Source organism: Lithobates pipiens, unplaced genomic scaffold (genome assembly GCF_037356315.1).
Source record: "Lithobates pipiens isolate NorthernLeopardFrog02 unplaced genomic scaffold, aLitPip1_a1.2 Scaffold_18, whole genome shotgun sequence".
NCBI classification, from domain to species: Eukaryota; Metazoa; Chordata; class Amphibia; order Anura; family Ranidae; genus Lithobates; species Lithobates pipiens.
In genome coordinates, this window is record NW_027507758.1 from 105,582,554 (window position 1) to 105,603,891 (window position 21,338).

The 21,338-nt window shown below is 41.6% G+C and overlaps 1 protein-coding gene across 1 annotated transcript in view; it reads right to left on the minus strand.

Moving 5' to 3' along the window:
• Positions 1–461: 461 nt before the first annotated feature.
• LGALSL (galectin like) overlaps positions 462–21,338 on the minus strand; it is a 97,681-nt gene continuing 76,804 nt past the window's right edge. The window contains exon 5 of the mRNA XM_077485970.1: positions 462–4,358. Within this exon, the coding sequence (XP_077342096.1) occupies positions 4,215–4,358 (144 nt within the window). The 3' untranslated portion in view covers positions 462–4,214. The remainder of the gene's footprint in view (positions 4,359–21,338) is intronic.

Below are 21,338 nucleotides of genomic sequence, written 5' to 3' on the forward strand. Positions count from 1 at the left end.
GACTCTTTTCCTCACATGCTCTTTTTCAATTTTGACTCCTCTTTTTTTTTACCAACTTTCAGGTACCAATGGGGTGTAATACACGATCCCGCCACAGGCATATAGTATCCCTAACATGATATGGGACCAGGATCGTCAGATTTTTAGATGCTGTCTGATTGAATTTAATTATAAGATATTTGTCTTCTGACTCTTTTGTACTGATAAAGGCCATTAGGCCCTGAGTTGTAATGTTTCTTGACTGTATCAAAGCTCTGTTGTAAACCTGCTCTGTTGGCAAATGTGACAATAAAACTTTTGTAAAAGAAAAAATATAATAAAATATTTTCAAAAATGTGAGGGGTGCACTCACTTTTGTGAGATACTGTGTATATATCTAATCTCTATACATAGATAAGTAGATAGATATTTAATATCCTACAATTTATAACCAAATATTAATTGTTCTGAATGTACCAGTGTAAGTTTTGGTGGTTTTATTTTTCAGAATAGATTCTTTTTCTTCTTTGAAATCACTGTCTGCAATATTAACAAATTACAAAATGGCAACATTATCGTAATACTTGTGCATCAATACAAAAATTTAGAAAGCATGAAAATGACATTCTATACCCATAGTTAACCTCTAGCTAAGTATATTCAAAATATCTAAAAATTGTTGACGTACATGAGATGCTCAGTCAGTGATAGTATACTTAAAAGGTACATTTGTACATTCAAAGTGTTTAACATTAAAAAAAAAAATAAAAGAAAAATAAAAGAAAAAACAATATTGCTTGCTGTTCTAATGCCACGTACAACAAATAATTAAGCAACAATGATAATTTTTTTTAAAGTGTAGCCAACAAACTGTGCAAACAAACATATTCTACATTCTATGCAAATACCCTGACTATATATTTATATAAATAGATTATTGTGCTATGCTAATTCACTTCAGTGCAGAAACAATGTTTTAACACAAATCGGTTTCGTTTATTTGTATGGATGGTGATTTTAGCACTTACTTTAAAAAATGGTATTATGTTACGTAGTGGTTTAAACATATTGAGAAATACATTACTTATGATAGAAAAAAATAATGCATGGCTGCCATGCTGGCACAGGATAAATAAGACAATATTTGATAACACTGGCTCAGAAAATGATGGTAAAAATATTAAAATGTGAATTATAAATTTATAAAAAAAAGTGACAGCAACTCTACCAGCCAATCAATACAGGAGATATGGCTTGCATTAAAGGGATACTATTGCTTAAGATTCCAGTCCACCAGATTTCAGTTATGTGTGGACTCTGGAGGGTTGAATGGCCCCCTAGCGTCTTACATGCTTCTCATTGGGGATCCTAGCTGCATGTCAATAAAATGATAATGTATAACAACTAAACAGCGATTGTGAAACCCTTTGTAAAGGTCATGGAAGGGGGATGAACCTGAAAAGCGTAGAGATCTCTCTGCCAGAATCTCCATGAGATATAAGAATTTTTTTTTTTATAGCTGCTATTGTACAAATAGGACAATGAGATTTGGATGGACTCCGCACTGCATTTACAGAGACGGGTTATAGTAAACAGGACATTCTCAATGAAAGGGCAAAACAGGTTTTACAGGTTATATTAACAAGTATGAATTAATTGCCTGGCTATATTTAGAGAGAAGTTAATGTACTTATTTAACATCAGTAAAAAGTAATTAAGCAAATATCATTCTTTTTTTTTTTACTGTTCTGTCGCCAATAGGATAAAGTACACATAGTACTCTGTTCCAAGTGCATTCAGTGTCTAGTTATGAGATCTGACCTGCCCTCCTCTCCTCCTGCCAGGGCTGATCCATTAACAGCTAGGAAGGAGACGGCTGCTTCATAACAGCAGCTTGTCTTGGCTCTGATCAATTTTCACAGACAAGCAAGGGCAAGAGGCATACAGAGACTTATACATACCCTCTTTCTGCATTACTCTTGCCATTACTTGTCTGTGGTAAGTGCTTAGAGCCGAGACAAGCTGCCACTATGAAACAGCAGTCTCCTTCCTAGTTGTTGTCGGATTGGCTCTGGCTGGGGGTCAGACCTTATTACAAGTGGTTGCATATTGAAATGTATTCGATGGTGTTGGCATTCCAATAATTCTTTTCATATGAAAAAAAAATTGACAGGGCATGTAATTCTCAGGTTAAAAGGGAAACGAGAAAGAAATATAGCAGCCAGGTTCAGGTACTGTCATCTTGATCCTTGCAATAAATAAGTTAGTAATGTCAGCTCCTATATTTCTATCCGGGCAGATCCTCTTTAATATAAAACTGCTTAAAGAACACCTGTCATCTGTGGTCTGCTGTTAGGGTTTCTAAGATTTTGAGGTATTATACCGCGTACACACGACTGGACTTATTGGCAGAAAAGGTCTGGCGGTCTTCCTGATGGATGTTTGTGGAGTTCCAATGGACTTCTGAACGAACGGACTTGGCCACACACGAACGGACTAAGTCTGTTCGAAAGTGCGTTCGTTTTGAACATGATGACATAAGACGGGACTAAGGAAGTTCAATAGCCAGTAACCAATAGCTTCCCTTGCGTCGTATTCGGTCCGTCGGACCAGCACATAGACGAACGGTTTTCCCGATAGGAATTCAGTCCGTCGGACAGATTTGAAACATGTTCTATTTCTAGGTCCATCTGATACTTTTATGAAAAACGATCGGATTAGCCCACACATGATCGGATTATACAATGGACTGATTTCGTCGGACCTAGCCTGCTGGAAAGTCCGGTCGTGTGTACGCGGCATTAGGATGTTCTTTTCTGTAATTTCTGCCTTATTATTCTAATCCATGTGTTCTGAGTTTGTTATTTCAGTCGCTGAGGCCAAATTAAAATAACTAGAGAAAAGAAAAAGTATTTCTATTCATCCAGATTTTGCTAATAAGTTACTATGTGGCTCGGAGAGGCTTTTAATGTCTTGTGATGGTAGGTATAGGTTAGCATTATTCACTGGCTCATACACATCAAAACTAAAGAAACAGAAAAAGAAAGGCGCACAGACCTAGTGCATTACCACAATTAGATGTATTGAAAAGATAAAAGAGCAATAATACAGTACTCACAAATGTGATTGATGAGAAACACATATCACAACGAGTATCTATGTGAGTCTATTAACGTCCATTGGCCCTGCCAGAAGACCAGGAGGTGTCTAAACGTTTGACACGTTTCCAGGGGAACCCTCATGATTAGAGCCACTATTTTTGGTTCTGATAAAGAGGGTTTGCCCTGGAAATGCATCAGCAGTTTAGACACCTCCTAGTCTTCTGGCAGGACCAATGGACGTTAATGGACTTTCATGTAGTGGAGAACACTCTATGTAACATGTGTTTTTATCAATCACGTTTGTGAGTATTATTGCTCTTTTATCTTTTCAATAAATCATATTGTGGTAATGCACTAGGTTGGTGCGCCTTTCTCTTTCTGTTTCGTTAGTTTCCAGTTTGAGGATACCCAATATCCTGAGAAGTCAGCAAGACCACCAGCATTAGGAAGTCTTTATACTGTTCATACCTCTGGGTCACCACTGTGAGCGCAGGAGAATATTTGCATGTTTTGTACACATCAAAGTCAAACATTTGGTAAGCTACCCGGATGTTTGATTTAAAGCAGCCCTGCTACTAACGCAAACAATAAAACTAAAGGCACCCTGTACAGGTATAGGTATATTTACTAGTCCAGCAGGAGGTAATAACCATCCTGAACATTGTACTGTACATACAAGTAATGTAAGAAACATTAGTTTAATATTAAGAGAAGCACCTACACATCAAAAAAATATTCCTGATAGTTTAGATTTAAATCTCCCATGAAAAATGTTCCCTTTATTGATTGGCGTTTTCAGGGAATGGCAGTTAAGATAATGATAATGTAGAAAAGAAAAATTAACTTCAAAAATACATCTTTGTGCAATGTAAATAACAAAAAAAAAAAAAAAAAGACTGATATAATGATAAAATGATCCGATGTATTATGACAAAATGTAATCCAAGTCATTAGAATATGATTTACAAACAACCACCTCTGAGATACCAAAAACAAAGTGGCTGACGTTGACTATTGTCCTGAAGGCCTACAGAGATGACACAAGATCACTGCAGCAGGAGTGAGATCTGTTTCCTTGTAGGTCCTGGAGTGTCTGCTGATAGTTCAATGGTGACATAAAACTCTTCCTAGGCGTCAACCAAGTTTGGTAAGCTGAAGGTCTCCGTTGATCTTTACAGTATCAATAGCAGATAGAAGTTCAACACGATGATAAAAGTCAAAAAGCTGGTGTCCATCGATAAATACCCTGAAACGTGGATGTTCGCAGAGTATCTCCACCTACAATAGAAGATAATGTGTTATTGATGACGACCAACCTTACAAGCTGGATGTGGCTATGAGATCTGACCTCAATATTAGGTGCCTTAGGCTCCGTTCACACAGGGGGCGACGCGAGGCGACACGACTTGCCGTGCCGCGACCTGACAAGTTGCCCCCGTTCTGTACTACGGAACCGTTCTAAGAGGAGCGACTCGAGTCGCTCCGACTTAGAAAAAAGGTTCCTGTACTACTTTTGGGCGACCTCGGGGCGACTTGCATTGACTTCTATACAGAAGTCATTTGCAAGTCGCCGATGAGGTCGCGGCAGGTCACGGCGTGGCAAGTCGTGTCGCCTCGCATCGCCCCCTGTGTGAACCGAGCCTCAGACTCCCTTTGATAAGCTCCAAGGGGCTGAGCAAAATATGTTGGGGGCGTGGCCTGACTGGAGTCCATGCTGTGGCTGTCATTCATCTTACTTCATGCACATGGGTCTGCTTCATGATGTACAGCCTATGGATCTTTTCCTTTGACTTTGCAACATTAAAAACTGTTTGGTTGTAGCTGTGAAACCTGACCAGAATATTAGGTGCCTTTGGCAAAGGCTTTACCAAGGGGGAACAAAACCAATATGGAAACCCCAACCTGCTTGCCTTTCTTCCATCCATTTTCTAGACGTGTCTGCTGAGAACCAATCTTTTAATGTGATGGCTGCATTTGTTTTATTAGGCTATTTTTCACCTGGTTATGTGGTCAGCAACATAGTTTCCATCTTGGGGTGTCTCTTCTCTGGATGGAGAAATAATGGAGATATCTTTGGACAGCAGCATTGCCAGTCTGGGGAAAAGGTGATGTCAGATGCACAGATTTAGATGGACTTGACTGACAATAAAGCTGAACTCCAGCTAACACTTTTTAAGCAGTTTTAGAAACCATTTTTTTGGGGGGGATAAAGGTTTTACAAAAAATAATAAAGGTTTATCAATGTAAGAACCCCTGTCAGTGTTAAATGGTTTGTCTCAACCAACCAACTGACATTTTTGCTGGACAGTTTGGTCTGAAAAATAACAGACTTGCTTGCCTTTTATCAACAGCTGGGAAAAAAAGCCTAAAACAATAAAAACAAATGCAGCCTCCACTTCTAAGAACTGGTACTTTGCAATTTAATTAATGTTTATTTTTTGGTTTAATACCAATTTAAATTCTGTATCGATATCATGATCATCATCCAATTACAATGAAATCCGCATATGAAACAAGACTATGGATACTTTATTTTAAAGTAGAATTCCATTCAAAACCTAACTAGTTTTAAAAATGCTACCTCCCTCCTCATAATACCTAAGCTGAGTAAGAAAAATGTATATACCTATTTTTAGCCACAGCCAGTCAAGTGATCCCGTGTTGGCCAGTGGTGGCTGCAGGGGAGAGGAAAGAGCACTCAACAATGGCTGGAATGTCTGGGAGCAGCGAGGTCAATCATAGGCTCCCATTGGCATTCCAATGTCATTGCTCCCTTTTCTCCCCTGCAGCTTCCGTTGCCCGAGAAAGGGTAGCTGGATCATGTGACTGGATTGGCCTGAAAATAGGCGGGGGGAAGGAGCATTTTTAAGACTAATTAGGTTTTACATGGCACTAAAGGCTGAAGATCTTTTTAATTTAACCACTACAGCCCCGGACCAATAAACACCTTAAGGACCAGAGGTCTTTTTCCAATTTCGCACTGCGCTGCTTTAACTAATATTGCGCGGTCATGCAATATTGCACCCAAACTAAATTTGCTTCCTTTTCTTCCCACAAATAGAGCTTTCTTTTGATGGTATTTGATTGCCTCTGCGATTTTTATTTTTTGCGATATAAATGGAAAAAGAGCGAAAATTTTGAAAAAAAAATATATTTTCTTCTTTTTGTTATAAGAAAAATCGAATAAACTAAATTTTAGTCATACATTGAGGGCAAAATTTATTCAGCCACATGTCTTTAGTAAAAAAAATGTCAATAAGCGTATATTTTTTGGTTTGCGCAAAAGTTATAGCGTCTACAAACTAGAGTACATTTTCTGGAATTTACACAGCTTTTAATTTATGACTGCCTATCTCATTTCTTGAGGTGCTAAAATGGCAGGGCAGTACAAACCCCCCCCCCCCAAATGACCCCATTTTGGAAAGTAGACACCCCAAGGAAATTGCTGATGGGTATGTTGAGCCCATTGAATATTTATTTTTTTTGTCCTAAGGGATTGAATAATGACAAAAAAAAAAAAAAATTTACAAAAAGTTGTCACTAAATGATATATTGCTCACACATGCCATGGTTATATGTGGAATTGCACCCCAAAATATATTCCGCTACTTCTCCCGAGTATGGGGATACCACATGTGTGGGACTTTTTGGGAGTCTAGTCGCGCACGGCACCCCGAAAACCAATCACCACCTTCAGGATTTCTAAGGGTGCAAATTTTTGATTTGACTCCTAACTACCTATCACAGTTTCGAAGGCCATAAAATGCCAAAATAGCACAAAACCCCCCAAAATGACCCCATTTTGGAAAGTAGACACCCCAAGCTATTTACTGAGAGGCATGTTGAGTCCATGGAATATTTTATATTTTGCCACAAGTTGCGGGAATATTAAAAACTTTTTTTTTTTTGCACAAAGTTGTCACTAAATGATATATTGCTCACACATGCTATGGGCATATGTGAAATGACACCCCAAAATACATTCTGCTGCTTCTCCCGAGTACGGGGATACCACATGTGGGGGACTTTTTGGGAGCCTAGCCACGTACGGGACCCCAAAAACCAAGCACTGCCTTCCGGATTTAAATATAAAATGCTACCAAAAAAACTGTTAGCGATCGCAGGGATCAGGCCTGACTCTGGGATCGCTGCAGTTATGTGTTTAGTGTTTTGTAAGTGACAGTGATCGATCGATACTGCACTTGGGTGGGCTGGGCAGAGGGGCAAAACGCAGGTGCTAGCAGGTATCTGGGCTGATCCCGCTAACAATGCGTTTTTTTGGAACCCTGAACTGCTGGGGACGCTAGTATAGATCTGATCAGATATTGATCTGTTCAGATTCTATACCACTACAGGAGGTTTATGCTTTGCGTGTGGGTGTTAGCGGTACTGGCACTAACCTAGCGCTGCCTGGGGCGATGCAGACCCTGACCCTAAAACCTAATTGATATCACCCGCCGGGTGATCAGGGGGTTAAACTTTTATTGGGTAATAAATGGTGGGTGCCCCGATGCTATAAAAAGCAAACTAACCAGAGTCACCCGTAACACTTATACGGTGATCAGTGGTGAAAGGGTTAACTAGGGGCAATCAGGGAGTTCAAATTTTTATTAGGTAGTATATGGGGGTCCCTGGCACTATATAAAAACCTGACGGGGAACCTAAATAACTAACTGGCTAACCAGCGTCACCAGTGACACTTATACTGTGATCGCTGGTGAAAGGGTTAACTAGGGGCAATCAGGGGGTTAAAACCATTATTGGGTAGTATGGGGGTACCTAACGCTATAAAAACCTGGCGGTGAACCTAAAAAAAAAACTAGCTACCTAGCGACACCAGCGACACTAATGCAGCGATCAGAAAAATGATCGCTTAGTGACAGTGGCAAAAGGGGGTGAAAGGGTTAACTAGGGGCAATCAGGGGGTTAAAACCATTATTGGGTAGTATATCGGGGTACCTAGCGCTATAAATACCTGGCGGTGAACCTAAAAAAATAACTAGCTACCTAGCGACAGTAGCGACACTAATGCAGCGATCAGAAAAATGATCGCTTAGTGACACTGGCAAAAGGGGGTGAAAGGGTTAACTAGGAGCAATCAGGGGGTTAAAACCATTATTGGGTAGTATATCGGGGTACCTAGCGATATAAAAACCTGGCGGTGAACCTAAAAAAATAACTAGCTACCTAGCGACAGTAGCGACACTGATGCAGCAATCAGAAAAATGATCGCTTAGTGACACTGGCAAAAGGGGGTGAAAGGGTTAACTCTAGGGGCAATCAGGGGGTTAAATCTTTATTGGGGGGTGATAGGGGGCTACCCTGGACCTAACACTAACTGCCCTGACAGTTTTAACTGTTACAACTGACACTGAATGCATTGATCAGTAAAGAAATGATCAATGCAATCAGTGACACTGTGACTGGGGGGGGGAGGGTGGGCGGGGGGGGGAAAGGGGGGCGATCGGGGGGGGGGGGGGGGTTTGTGTACCTATGTGTACCTATGTGTCAGTGTAGTGTTTTGGTCACTTACTTTTAGTCTTCTCCTCATGGTCCGGTCAAAAAGACCGCCCCGAGGAGAATGACATCACTTCCTCCTTCCTGTGTAAACAATACACAGTGGGAGGAAGTTCGTCATTGGTCAGGAGTGATCCAGAGAGGGTGGCCAGAAACCAACGGCCATCCCCTCATCACGGATCGCTCCTGGAGGGAAACGGACCGCCGTATACAGCGGGAGGGGGTCCGATCGGACCCCCCACCCGCTGGAAGGCAGGCACGTACATCTACGTGCTTGTGCCTGCCTGTGCCATTGCGATGACGTATAATGGCAATACGGCGGTCCTTAAGTGGTTAAGTGGAAGTTCAGCCTAAAAAGGAATCACTAAATCTACTGGCAGCCACAATCTAAGGCCTATCTAGCTCTGTAAAGCCAAAATCGCTATACATACCTTTCCTGAAGCCGCTCCGGTCTCCAGCAGGGGAACCTGTGTGCAGGAGAGAGTCGACAATGGCTGGGAAGTGATGCCACCCATAGAGTTACTATGGGGCTTCCACTATTGGCTGCCTCTTTTGCACATGCCTACACATAAAGGCCGCCGCTGACAGTTTAGCGTGGGACCGGACCTCAGCGTCTTCCGAAAAGGTATGTATAGTGATTTGTGCTTTACAGTGCTAGATAGATTAGTCTTAGATTGTGGCTGCAAGTATATTTAGAGATTTTAGTTTTACTTCTACTTTAATGCATTCTTTGCATTAAAGCATTTGTTAACTAAAAAAACAAACAAAACAGATCCTGTTCCCTTAAAGCATGTTATACAGCACAGCGCTTGTGCTGTGTCATTTGGCCCCCTGTAACACCTGTAATATCTGTCTGATCCTGCTTGGCTATAACCTTCCCCCTGTATGCTGACTCCGATATATCAGGGCAGCTGAGCCCTGACACCGTTATCAGCATACATGCCTCCGCTCCTGCTGCTTTCCTATTTAATATTAAAAGCTCTCATCCCTCTGTATTAGAACAATAAGTTCCCCTGGGTCTGTGTTATATAATAAATATGTTTATCTGTACCGATAACACAGTGTCTTCCTGCGATCATGTGACTCCTCGGCTCCGTCTCTCCTCTCCTCCTCGGCTGACATCAGAGGCAGTGCTTGGCCCTGCCCGCTGGAACTGTGAGCCGAGCAGAGGAGAGAAGAGAGGAGGCACCTGATCACAGGAAGATGCTGTGTTAAAAGTACCGATAAGCATATTTATTATATAATACAGACACAGGGGAACTTATTCTTCTAATACAGAGGGGATATGAGCATTTTATAGAAGTGGATTTACAACCACTTTAAGTTAAAAAGAATTCTGTGCGCAGCTTCCCCAGCCACCCCTTATACTTACCTGTACCCGATCTCCATCCAGCGATGTACACAAAAGCAGCAGGTCTCTTGGCTCTCTCCCTCATAGGCTCAGTGACAGCAGTGGAAGCCATTGAGCCAGTGAGCAGAGAGCAGGGCAGAGCCAAGTTGTGTTATGCGTGCCTATGGACACACAGAGCACGTTTCAGGATCGAGCCCACATGAGTGCCCCCATAGCAAGCAGCTTGCTATGGAGGGAACTCGAAAGGATGGAGGAGCTCTGGCAGGGGACCCCAGAAAAGAATTATCGGAGCTGCTCTGTGCACAACCATTACACAGAGTAGGCAAGTGTAACATGTTTGTTTTCTATGTAATGTTCCTATTATAAATAATTGACACACGTGGCACTAAAATCAAGTGTATATTGCACCACTCAATCCTATGCTACAAAATGCATCAAATATGAATCAAAAATATGTATACATAAACAAATAATTAAATACATTTCCATGAAAGAAATAATAATAATGAATAAACATTAAACAATAATGAATAACCCAGTGAATACGTGATAGTTTACACCATACATTCAAACACTCCTCAAGGAGTATTGCAAAACATATACAGTGTTTCTACAATGTTGCAAAAGTCCGTGAGTCTTCAAAGCATGCTTCACTTAAAGCGGGAGTCCGCCGGGACTCCGCGTTTTTTTTTTTTTTTTAAAAGCCAGCAGCTACAAATACTGCAGCTGCTGACTTTTAAAATAGTGACACTTACCTGTCCAGCGCGCCCGCGATGTCGGCACCCGAAGCCGATCTGTAGATCGTATCTCGGGTGCTGCCGCCGCCATCTTGGGCATGGGAATCAGGAAATGGAGCCTTTCGGCTTCATTTCCCGGTTCCCTACTGCGCATGCGCGAGCCGCGCTGCGCAATAAGGACGGTCCCCGCTGCCTCTGGGATCTGTGTGTTTTCCCAGCAGGCAGCGGGGCACTTGCGGGAAGGGGCGGGCACTTGCGGAAAGGGGCGTAATATACGCCCCTTTCCGCAGAGAGCTATCCCGGAAGTGGGTACAGATACCTGTACTGTACAGGTATCTGCACCCCCCTCCCCCCTGAAAGGTGCCAATTGTGGCGCCGGAGGGGGGGGGGGTTCCGATGAGCGGAAGGTCCACTTTAGGGTGGACCTCCGCTTTAAGCAGACAATATTGATCAGTGTTTTTTCTCAAAACGCCTTTCCTTCACCACACCACTGTGAAATGTGATTCCTTTCCCCCTTATGTGAATTAACTCACCAACTACATCAGCCTCACACTCAACGTGTTTGGCAAAAAAGCGCTTTCCAAACCCTTTTTGCAGGGATGTGGATGACAGGCATACAATCCTTCACTTCAGCGGGAGAAGAGCTGACTCCATTGACAATTTCATAAAAATTGCTCTCATGAAATAGAAAAAAGAAATGCTTCCATAGCGTGATACCATTAAAAAACTTTTAATCACACACAAGAAGATCCTCTCAAGTTACACTCACATTTAAAAACTTGTAACCACGCCAAATAAGTAAAGCCACAGCACACTTTAACGCAGCTAATTGTCGAAGCATTGGTGGTCTTAGCGGACCCAGGGTATGCGAGACACACTCATCAAATCTCTCACGCTCCTTGGCCTCGCCAGCACCTTAGTGAAGATAGACGTGAGTTGTCCAATGGTTCCTCTCACTATCAATCACCTAGTAACCACGCCCTGACTTATTTCATCATTCACTTGACTTAATCATGCGGTTGTTAACATGTTTGTTACTTAAATTTTTTTTTACCTTTTTTAGATTATGAAGCCCATAAAAAGCTCTGGTGCAACCAAATACCTTCAGAAGTCACATAATTAGTGAAATGATGTCCACCTGTGTGCAATCTAAGTGTCACATGATCTGTCATTACATATACACACCTTTTTGAAAGGCCCCAGAGGCTGCAACACCTAAGCAAGAGGCACTACTAACCAAACACTGCCGGGAAGACCAAGGAACTCTCCAAACAAGTAAGGGACAGTGTTGTTGAGAAGTACAAGTCGGGGTCAGGTTATAAAAAAAAATATCTAAATCGTTGAAGATCCCTAGGAGCACCATCAAATCTATCATAACCAAATGGAAAGAACATGACACAAAAGAAAACCTGCCAAGAGAGGTGCGCACACCAAAACTCAGGGACCGGGCAAGGAGGGCATTAATCAGAGAGGCAGCACAGAGACCTAAGGTAACCCTGGAGGAGCTGCAGAGTTCCACAGCAGAGACTGGAATATCTGTACATAGGACGACAATAAGTCGTACGCTCCATAGAGTTGGGTTTTATGGCAGAGTGGCCAGAAGAAAGCCATTACTTTCAGCAAAAAACAAAATGTTTTGGAGTTTGCGAAAAGGCATGTGGGAGACTCCCAAAATGTATGGAGGAAGGTGCTCTGGTCTGATCAGACTAAAATTGAACTTTTTGGCCATCAAAGAAAACGCTATGTCTGGCGCAAACCCAACATCACATCACCCAAAGAACACCATCCAGTGAAACATGGTGGTGGCAGCATGCTGTGGGATGTTTTTAGGCAGTCGGGAATGGGAAACTGGTCATAGTTGAGGGAAAGATGGATGGTGCCAAATACAGAGATATTCTTGAGCAAAACCTGTACCACTCTATGTGTGATTTAAAGCTAGGACGGAGGTTCACCTTCCAGCAGAACAATGACCCCAAACACACTGCTAAAGCAACACTTGAGTGGTTTAAGGGGAAACATGTAAATGTGTTGGAATGGCCTAATCAAAGCCCAGACCTCAATCCAATAGAAAATCTGTGGTCAGACTTAAAGACTGCCGTTCACAAGTGCAAACCATCCAACCTGAAGGAGCTGGAGCAGTTTTGCAAGGAGGAATGGGCAAAAATCCCAGTGGCAAGCTCATAGAGGCTTATCCAAAGCGACTTGGAGCTGTGATAGCCACAAAAGGTGGCTCTACAAACTATTGACTTTAGGGGGGTGAATAGTTATGCACATTGACTTTTTCTGTTATTTTGTCCTATTTGTTGTTTACTTCACAATAAAAAAAAAAATCTTCAAAGTTCTGGGCATGCTCTGTAAATTAAATTATGCAAATTTTCAAACAATCCATGTTAATTCCAGGTTGTGAGGCAACAAAACACGAAAAATGCCAAGGGGGGTGAATACTTTTGCAAGGCACTGTAAAGCGTTCAGGTTCAGAAAACCGATATGTATAGAACGCCTCCAGATTGGAATTGGAACGATAGCAGCTTCAGATTTTAATGGAAAGGTCATTTTAATAATATGAAATTACAACATGGCTTGCATAGCAATTGTATACACTGGATTGTATATAATTCTCCTTTAAGTGGAATTCACCTTTAAGGAAGCACAATAGTTTAAGAGTGTGAAGGGATTAGAAAACTTGCCAGTTTTAATTTCTGTCTGTGCCCCCATTAAGGAGAGTCATCCTCTCTATTTGTCCTGTTTACCATTTAATTGAAAATTAAAGTAAAAGAAAAATCACAAATTTTGGATTGTCCCCAGAAAAGTAATCAAAATCTTCCAATGGGGACACTAGTTCTGGTTACCTGGGGGGTCCCCAAAGAATTCCCTTAATTTGCAAGGATTTCCTCTCACTTCCTGTTTGGCTATCGGACAGGAAGTGAAGGGAAATCTTCGCACAGATGACAAAAGAAAAAAAAGTTCTAACTCTCCCTTGCTCTATCCAAAATGCAAAAAAAAAGGTTTTGCCTATACTTCTACTTTAATTCCTTTCATTGGGCAGAATATTAATTTATTCTGGCTGTTGAAATTATTTAATTAATGCTCCTAGTGTTAACACGTGTCTTCAGACATATATACACGCGTGAAATGTTTTTTTCTACCAAACTGCCGCTGCCCCTGGAAGAGCTGGCTGTGGGTTTTTTCTGTCTCTAACCTCCTCTAAACACCTATGTGTACATGGAGGGGCGATTAGAGAAGAAAACACCAGATGTCCCTAAGACCCCTTTCACATTGGGGCGTTTTTCAAGCACTTTAGTGTTAAAAAAAGCGCCTGAAAGAAGCCGCAACTGCAATCCCAATGTAAAAGCCCGAGTGCTTTCACACTGAGATCCCTTTCACGCTGGGGCATTTTTCAGGCCCTTTAGCGTTAAAAAAAGCGCCTGAAAGAAGCTGCAACTGCAATCCCAATGTAAAAGCCCAAGTGCTTTCACACTAAGGTGCTGCGCTGGCAGGGCGTCAAAAAAAAGTCCTGCAGGCAGCTTCTTTGCAGCGCTTTTGGAGCGGTGAATACAACGCTCCTAAAGTGCCCCTTCCCATTGAAATCAATGGGAAGCGCCTGTAAAACGCCTGAAAAACGCCTAAAAAATGCTATTGGCAGCAGCGTTTTGTGTGCGCTTTTAACCCTTTATTTGGCCACTAGCAGGGGTTAAAAGCGCCCCAATAACGCTCAAAAAATGCCAGTAAAGCGCTGCTAGTTTAAGCGGCGCTTTACGAGCATTTTTCGGGCGCTGACCTTGTGGAAGGGCTCTTAAAGCACTTGGGCTTTCACATTGGGACTACAGAGGAGGCTTCTTTCAAGCGCTTTACAGGCACTTTTTTAATGCTAAATCGCCTGAAAAACGCCTGAAAAACACCCCAGTGTGAAAGGGGTCTAACAGCCATGTTAAAAATGTCCAGTGTGCATAAGGCCTAGCACCGCCTCAAAAATTGCCCATGAAGCTCCCAGCAGATATAGAAGGCCAATAAAAGCTACCTACCTATAACTGATACTAATATTTAGGTTGGAGTGGATTACTATGACAGCTAGTAATCTAAAGTAGAGCCTCAGTCCAGTGCAGCCATACCAGCACTGAATAGTACATTCATTTATACATGATTATCCTGTTCGGCCAGCTAGCCAGGTTCCTCCTTGTGTACACAGCAGAGACGTACAGATTCTTCCGATCTCTGCTTGCTCAGGTCGGGGTTTTGTGTTTTTTTTAGGGTGGAGAGGAAAAGAAATGAAGAAAATGTGGAAAGTTTAGCAATCTCTTCGGTGCTCTGAAGTTTTCTGAGCCTTTTAATGGGTCACATCTGCATTCCAGATACTGTACACCCTGTTCCAAATTATTATTCAAATTCTATTTCAGTGTCACAAAATTAAATATTTATTTTTTCTGTTTAACTCATGGATGGCATTGTGTCTCAGGGCTCTTTTGATCACTGAAAACAATCTCGGACACCTGTGATAATTAGATTGGCAGGTGAGCCCAATTAAAAGGAAAAACTACTAAGGACCCTTTCACGCTGAGGCGGGAGGTGCATTGGCGGTAAATCGCCACTATTTTTAGTGGCGCTTTACTGTCGGATTTGCGGCGCTATTTGGCCACTAGCGGGGCATTTTTTTTTTCGTTTTTTTTTTTCATGTAACAACCGCCATACATCAATCTCCTGCAGCTTCCACACAATACCCCTCCTGGTGCTCCTTGGGATAGAAGAAAGCCCCCGGTGATGTATCTACACTCGGGTCCAATGGTATATTAAAGTCCCCACCAAGGATCATTTTGCCTTCTGCAAAATCTGCTAATTCAGTCAAAGTTTTACTGGTGCGTATTTGGTGTTTATACGGTGGCCATTGTAACCTTCACACCCCCTATATATCCTTTAAAGAATAAGAAGTGTCCATTTACATCCAGCCGTCTATCCAAAAGAGACCAGGGTACCCGGTTGGAAATTAAAATAGACACCCCTTTAGACTTTGATATTTGATATGCACAGGGAAAAAAATCTATATCGAAAATATTTTATCTCTTGTTATAGTTTATTGAGTGCAAAGATATTCCCATCTGCTAACTTTCGGACAATTACATTGTTCCTAGCTATCTCTGAGGACTACAGAACCCCCCCCCCCCGGCCTGGGGGACCCCCCATTTTAATTAAAGTGTATGTAAACCAAAATTATAATTATTCGCAGTTTACTACACCCTAGTGTGGGGGCTTAATTAATTTTATTTTTTTAAGCTTCTTTTACTTTATTTTCACCTGATAATCCTGCAAATAACACATTTGTTTATATCAGTAATGCAATGCTGATATTATAAAATGAAAGTGTATGCTGTGACTATAAAACTCCATTAACCACTTCCGGACTGCCGCACGACGATGTACGTCCCTACTTTAGGGACGGATATCGTTGTTCTGGCAGCAGCTAGTGCCATAACCCCAGTATCCCCGTATTTGGCTGGCGGTCCGGTACAAGATTCGCCACAAGATCACTTTTATCTATGGCCGGAGAGGTGCCACTTACGGGAGCCGCGGGCAGCAGCGGAGGCGATCGCGTCTGTCCCCTGGGCTGACATGGAGACGAGTGAGGGGAAGATGGCCCCCACCCGTCTCCATAACACTGCAGGGCGGAAGCGACGTCATAACGTCACTTCCGCCATAGCTCTTAAAGGGGCATTTTATTTTTTTAAATGACAACCTTTTTGTTTTATTTTTTATTGCATTTTAGTGTAAATATGAGATCTAAGGTCTTTTCGACCCCAGATCTCATATTTAAGAGGTCCTGTCATGCTTTTTTTTTCTATTACAAGGGATGTTTACATTCCTTGTAATAATAAAAGTGACAGATTTTTTTTTAAAGCAGTGTAAAAATAAAAAGTAAAAGGTAAAATAAATAAGAAAAAAAAAAAAAATTTAAAACGCGCCCCTTCCCGCCGAGCTTGCATGCAGAAGCGAACGCATATACGTAAGGTAGCACCCGCATATGAAAACAGTGTTCAAACCACACATGTGAGGTATCACCAAGATCGGTAGAGCGAGAGCAATAATTATAGTCCTAGACCTCTTCTGTAGTGCAAAACATGCAACCAGTAGAATTTTTTAAATGACGCTTATGGAGATTTTTAAGGGTAAATGTTTGTTGCCATTCCACGAGCAGGCGCAATTTTGAAGCGTGACATAAATGGCGCCTATGGAGATTTTTAAGGGTAAAAGTTTGTCGCCATTCCACAAGCGCAATTTTAAAGCGTGACATAAATGTCGCCTATAGTGATTAAGGGTAAAAGTTTGTCGCCATTCCATGAGCGGGCGCAATTTTGAAGCGTGACATGTTTTGTATCAATTTACATGGTGTAACATTATCTTTCACAATATAAAAAAAAAAAAAAAAAAAAAAAAAAAAAAAAAAAATCGGGCTAACTTTAATGTTGTCTTATTTTTTTAATTAAAAAAAGTGTATTTCTTCCAAAAAAAAGTGTGCTTTTAAGACCTCTGCGTAAATACGGTAGACAGAAAGTATTGCAATGGCCGCCATTTTGTTCTCTAGGGTGTTAGAAAAACAAAATGTATAATGCTTGGGGTTCCAAGTAATTTCCTAGCAAAAAAAACAAAACTTTTCTTAACTTGTAAACACTACATCTAAAGAAGAGGCCTGGTCTTAAAGTGGTTAGAAGTAGAATTAAAGGGAAAAGTTTTTTTTTTCTATTTTGGATAGAGTAAGGGCCGGTTCACACTGCAGGCGATGCGAGGCGACACCGACTTGCCTCGCCGCGACCTGCCGCAACCTCAGTGGCAACTTGCAGATGACTTCTGTATAGAAGTCAATGCAAGTCGCCCCGAGGTCGCCCAGAAGTAGTACAGGAACCTTTTTTCTGAGTCAGAGCATCGCCCGCAGTGTGAACCGGCTCTAAGGGAGGGTTTTTATTCAAAACAAATTACAAATAATGACAACTACCGGTTTCACAATGTCTTTTAGTTATATTTAGCCTGCTCAGTCACTGCTGCGGCAGACAGTGGATTGTGTGTACGGGCGATTAGGCAGGCCATACATTACTATTTTTTTTTGTTCAACTAGCATGTCCCAATTGATATAGATGTGAAATCACTCTTGATGTGCTATTGTGTTCTAACAGCGGGGAAACTTCTCCATTGTCAGAAAACAGTGATTGGAATTGCTGGCAATAGCCAGCGACACTGATCGTATAGGAAAAACCCGAATGCCTGCTATTACAATCAATAGATCGACTTGTGAACAACCAGCCTGCCCATACATGGATCGAAATTCGTCTGGTCCCCGCTGAAGCAGCCAAATTTTATTCCATGTAATAGCCACCTTTAGCCTTGAAACTCAGAGACCTCTAGCATGTGTTGATAATAAAACCCCTGGCAGACCCCTGACAGAACATCTTGTCTCTTTATAAGCCCATGAGAAGTTGTTTGGTATATATTTGTTATCCTGTTTTACAGGATACAGCGGCGACAACAAAGTATTAGACTCAGGCACTAATCTTATAATGCTTCTAAATCCATATTAAGAGCGCTTACTTCCTATATAAGCACTCCTACCATGCAAAAGAAAGGTAGAGCAAAACATCTGCTGGTTTGGGTGTTCTAAGTCATTTTCTAGCAAAAAATGTACATGTAGGAGAAAAGTGTCATAACAGGTTTGGGAGACAACTGGTTGAAACAGAAGTAAACTCTGTTTTTATTTCTTTTTTTTTTAATGGCCCCTGTAAGTTTAGGCTATACACAGATCCTTGAAAAAGTATTTATACCCCTTGAAATTAAAAACGTAAATGTATTTTCTTGGGATTTTATGTGATAGACCAACAGAAAGTGGCACTGTAGTGCCAGCATGTACCACATACCAGCACATTATGACAGACTTACCTTTTAAACCGAACCCTCTGGCACGGAACTGTCACCACTCCCAGCACTTTAATCTTCATCGGGTCTTCCTTCTGGGTATGCACAATTAAATGGCCAGGCCGCGATGATGTCACTACTGTGCATTAGCACGGGAGTCATGATTGTGGCACGGTGCTGTTCATTGAATGCAGAGCGCACTGTGCACGCTCACTGACATCATTGGCCAGAGCCAATGTGAATATCTCCTAAACAGTGCAAATTTAAGAGATATTTATGGTACCCGCAGGTAAGACGTATTATAAGCTTACCTGTTGGTACAAGTTTCAAATTAAAATTTACCACCACTTTAACTACTCCCCGCCAGTAAGACGTCCATGGGCGTCCTCGGGTTGAAGTAGTTATACTGGGAGAATGGCTGCACCTACAGGCATCTAATAGACCCCAAATCTCTCTATAAAGAGAACCTGTCACTGACCATAGTGCCACAAGAGATGCCCTTGTGATAGCAATAAAGTTAATGCCCCCAAAAAAGTGTAAAAAAACAAACAACTTTTGTATAAAAGAAATAATAATAAAAAAAAAAAACACGCATACGTTACTCCCATATGTAAACAGTGATTGCACCACACATGTGAGGTATTGTCACCAACGTCAGAGCGAGAGCAATAATTCTAGCATGAGACCTCATGTGTAAGCCCCCGTACACATGGTCGGACATTCCAACCACAAAATCCGTCGTATTTTTTCCAACAGATTTTGTCCGAAATGGTGTTGCATACACACGGTCGGATTGGATCATGTTGTGGGAAAATGTTATATCCAGCTCTCAAACTTTGTTGGTCGGACATTCCGACGGAAAAAGTCTGATGGAGCCCACAATACGGTCGGATTATACGACAACATGGTCCGATCGGACATTTTCTGTCGGAATGTCTGACCACGTGTACGGGGGGCTAACTCTGAACTGGTAACCTGTAAAGGTGTTTAAAGCGTCACCTATGGAGAATATTAAGCACTGTAGTTTACCCCCATTGCACAGGCAGATGCAATTTTAAAGCGTGACATGTTAGTTATCTATTTACTCAGCGTAGCATCATCTTAAACATTGTACAAAAAAAAATTGGGGTAAATATTGTGTTTTTTTCATTCATTAAAGAGGTTTTTCCTGTAGTTTTTGGAGGGTACACGTACCGCTTGTTTTATACCCCCCCTTTTTTCCCCTCCTCTGTGTTTCATAGCGGTTCTGACTTATTTACGAGAATGCCTGGATTGTGACAGACATACCCTTCACCTCTATGATGATTAGCCTCTTCCGATTTGTCGGAATCAGAGGAATTCTCCTCCTGCTGATAGTGGGTGTTTTTTATATTTATATGGGTTATGCTGTCATGACTATGGGGAACCTTCTTTTAGCTTCTTTAGTATTTGCTACTGTCATTTTGTCTTGATTGTTTCACTGTCTCACTTTACAAGATATATGGTCGTATATACTGTATATGTTTTATTTTCTCTTTTCTGTACATATAAAATCTAAATAAAGAATAAAAAAAAAAAAAAAAAAAAAAAAAAAAAGAATGAATTCAGAAATCAAGACGCAGTCAGTAAGAGGCAGCGGAAGGCAGGGAACTTGACTTTCCACTGACCACACAAAATGCTTGGGGTCACTTGTCATTTTTGGATATTGTTGTCCAGGATTCGTCTGAATCCGATCTGGGTGGGTGCAAATATTCAACATCACTAACTCACTGGTACATTCTTGAAGGGCTATGTATGGTCATATTCAGCTCAGTGTCAGCTTTCTTGACAAGGCAGAGGAACGGGGGAGATAATTTTAGAACTGAAATTTCCCATGGAATGAAAGACTACGACTGCGCACTGCAATACAGCTTTTAATCAGTCTTTGGATAGTCATTTATTTCCCAAATTGGGAATCCTTAAAGTCCAACTCCAACAATTACAAAAAAGTTATTTTTACAATACCCTCCCCCACTGCAAGGGATACATGCTTATCAGATTAGGAGATGAATACCTACCATAAGCCAGCCATACATGGATCCAAATCCGGCTTGTTCAACAGCGACTGCCCAAATTTTGATCCCTGTATGGCCTAGCTAGTCGTACACAAGTCGATCGATAACCTGTCAGATTTTCCCGAATGATCAGTGCTGCCGGCTATAGTTGGCAACACTGATCATTGTATTTTGCTGGTGGGGAAACACAATAGCTCTGCAGGAGTGAATCCCCCATCCACCTTGAATGTGTGGATGGGGAAATCAGCACTTTTTTTTCTCAACCAGCACAAAAAAAAAAAAAAAAAAAAAAAGTATAATGTATGGCCTGCCTTACTCCTTGCTCTGGCAGATCCACTTCACCTGTGTAAACAATGCCCTAAAGCTAATCCTATAAGACGCTCTGGTCAACAGTCATACAATGATGTCATCAAATACATGGCAGGTCCAATATTGTACAAGAGAACAGCAAGGGGCCACCCAGAGTCCACAGCAGGAAAGAATATTGGAGTAAGGTAAGTATTACACCTATTTCCCATCCCCTAGGCTAAAAAGCATTTAATCCCTGCGAAATTTTAATTGCCCATCAGGGAGATTCACCCCATCTATCTGTCCCGAGGGACATAGAACGATGGTAAATTCAGATGTTATAGTACAGGAGGTTTGGGGGAATATTCCAATGGGGACACCTATCTCAGTGGCATCTGTCTAAGGGGACTTCTCCTAATTCTCCTAATACTTGTTACTAAGA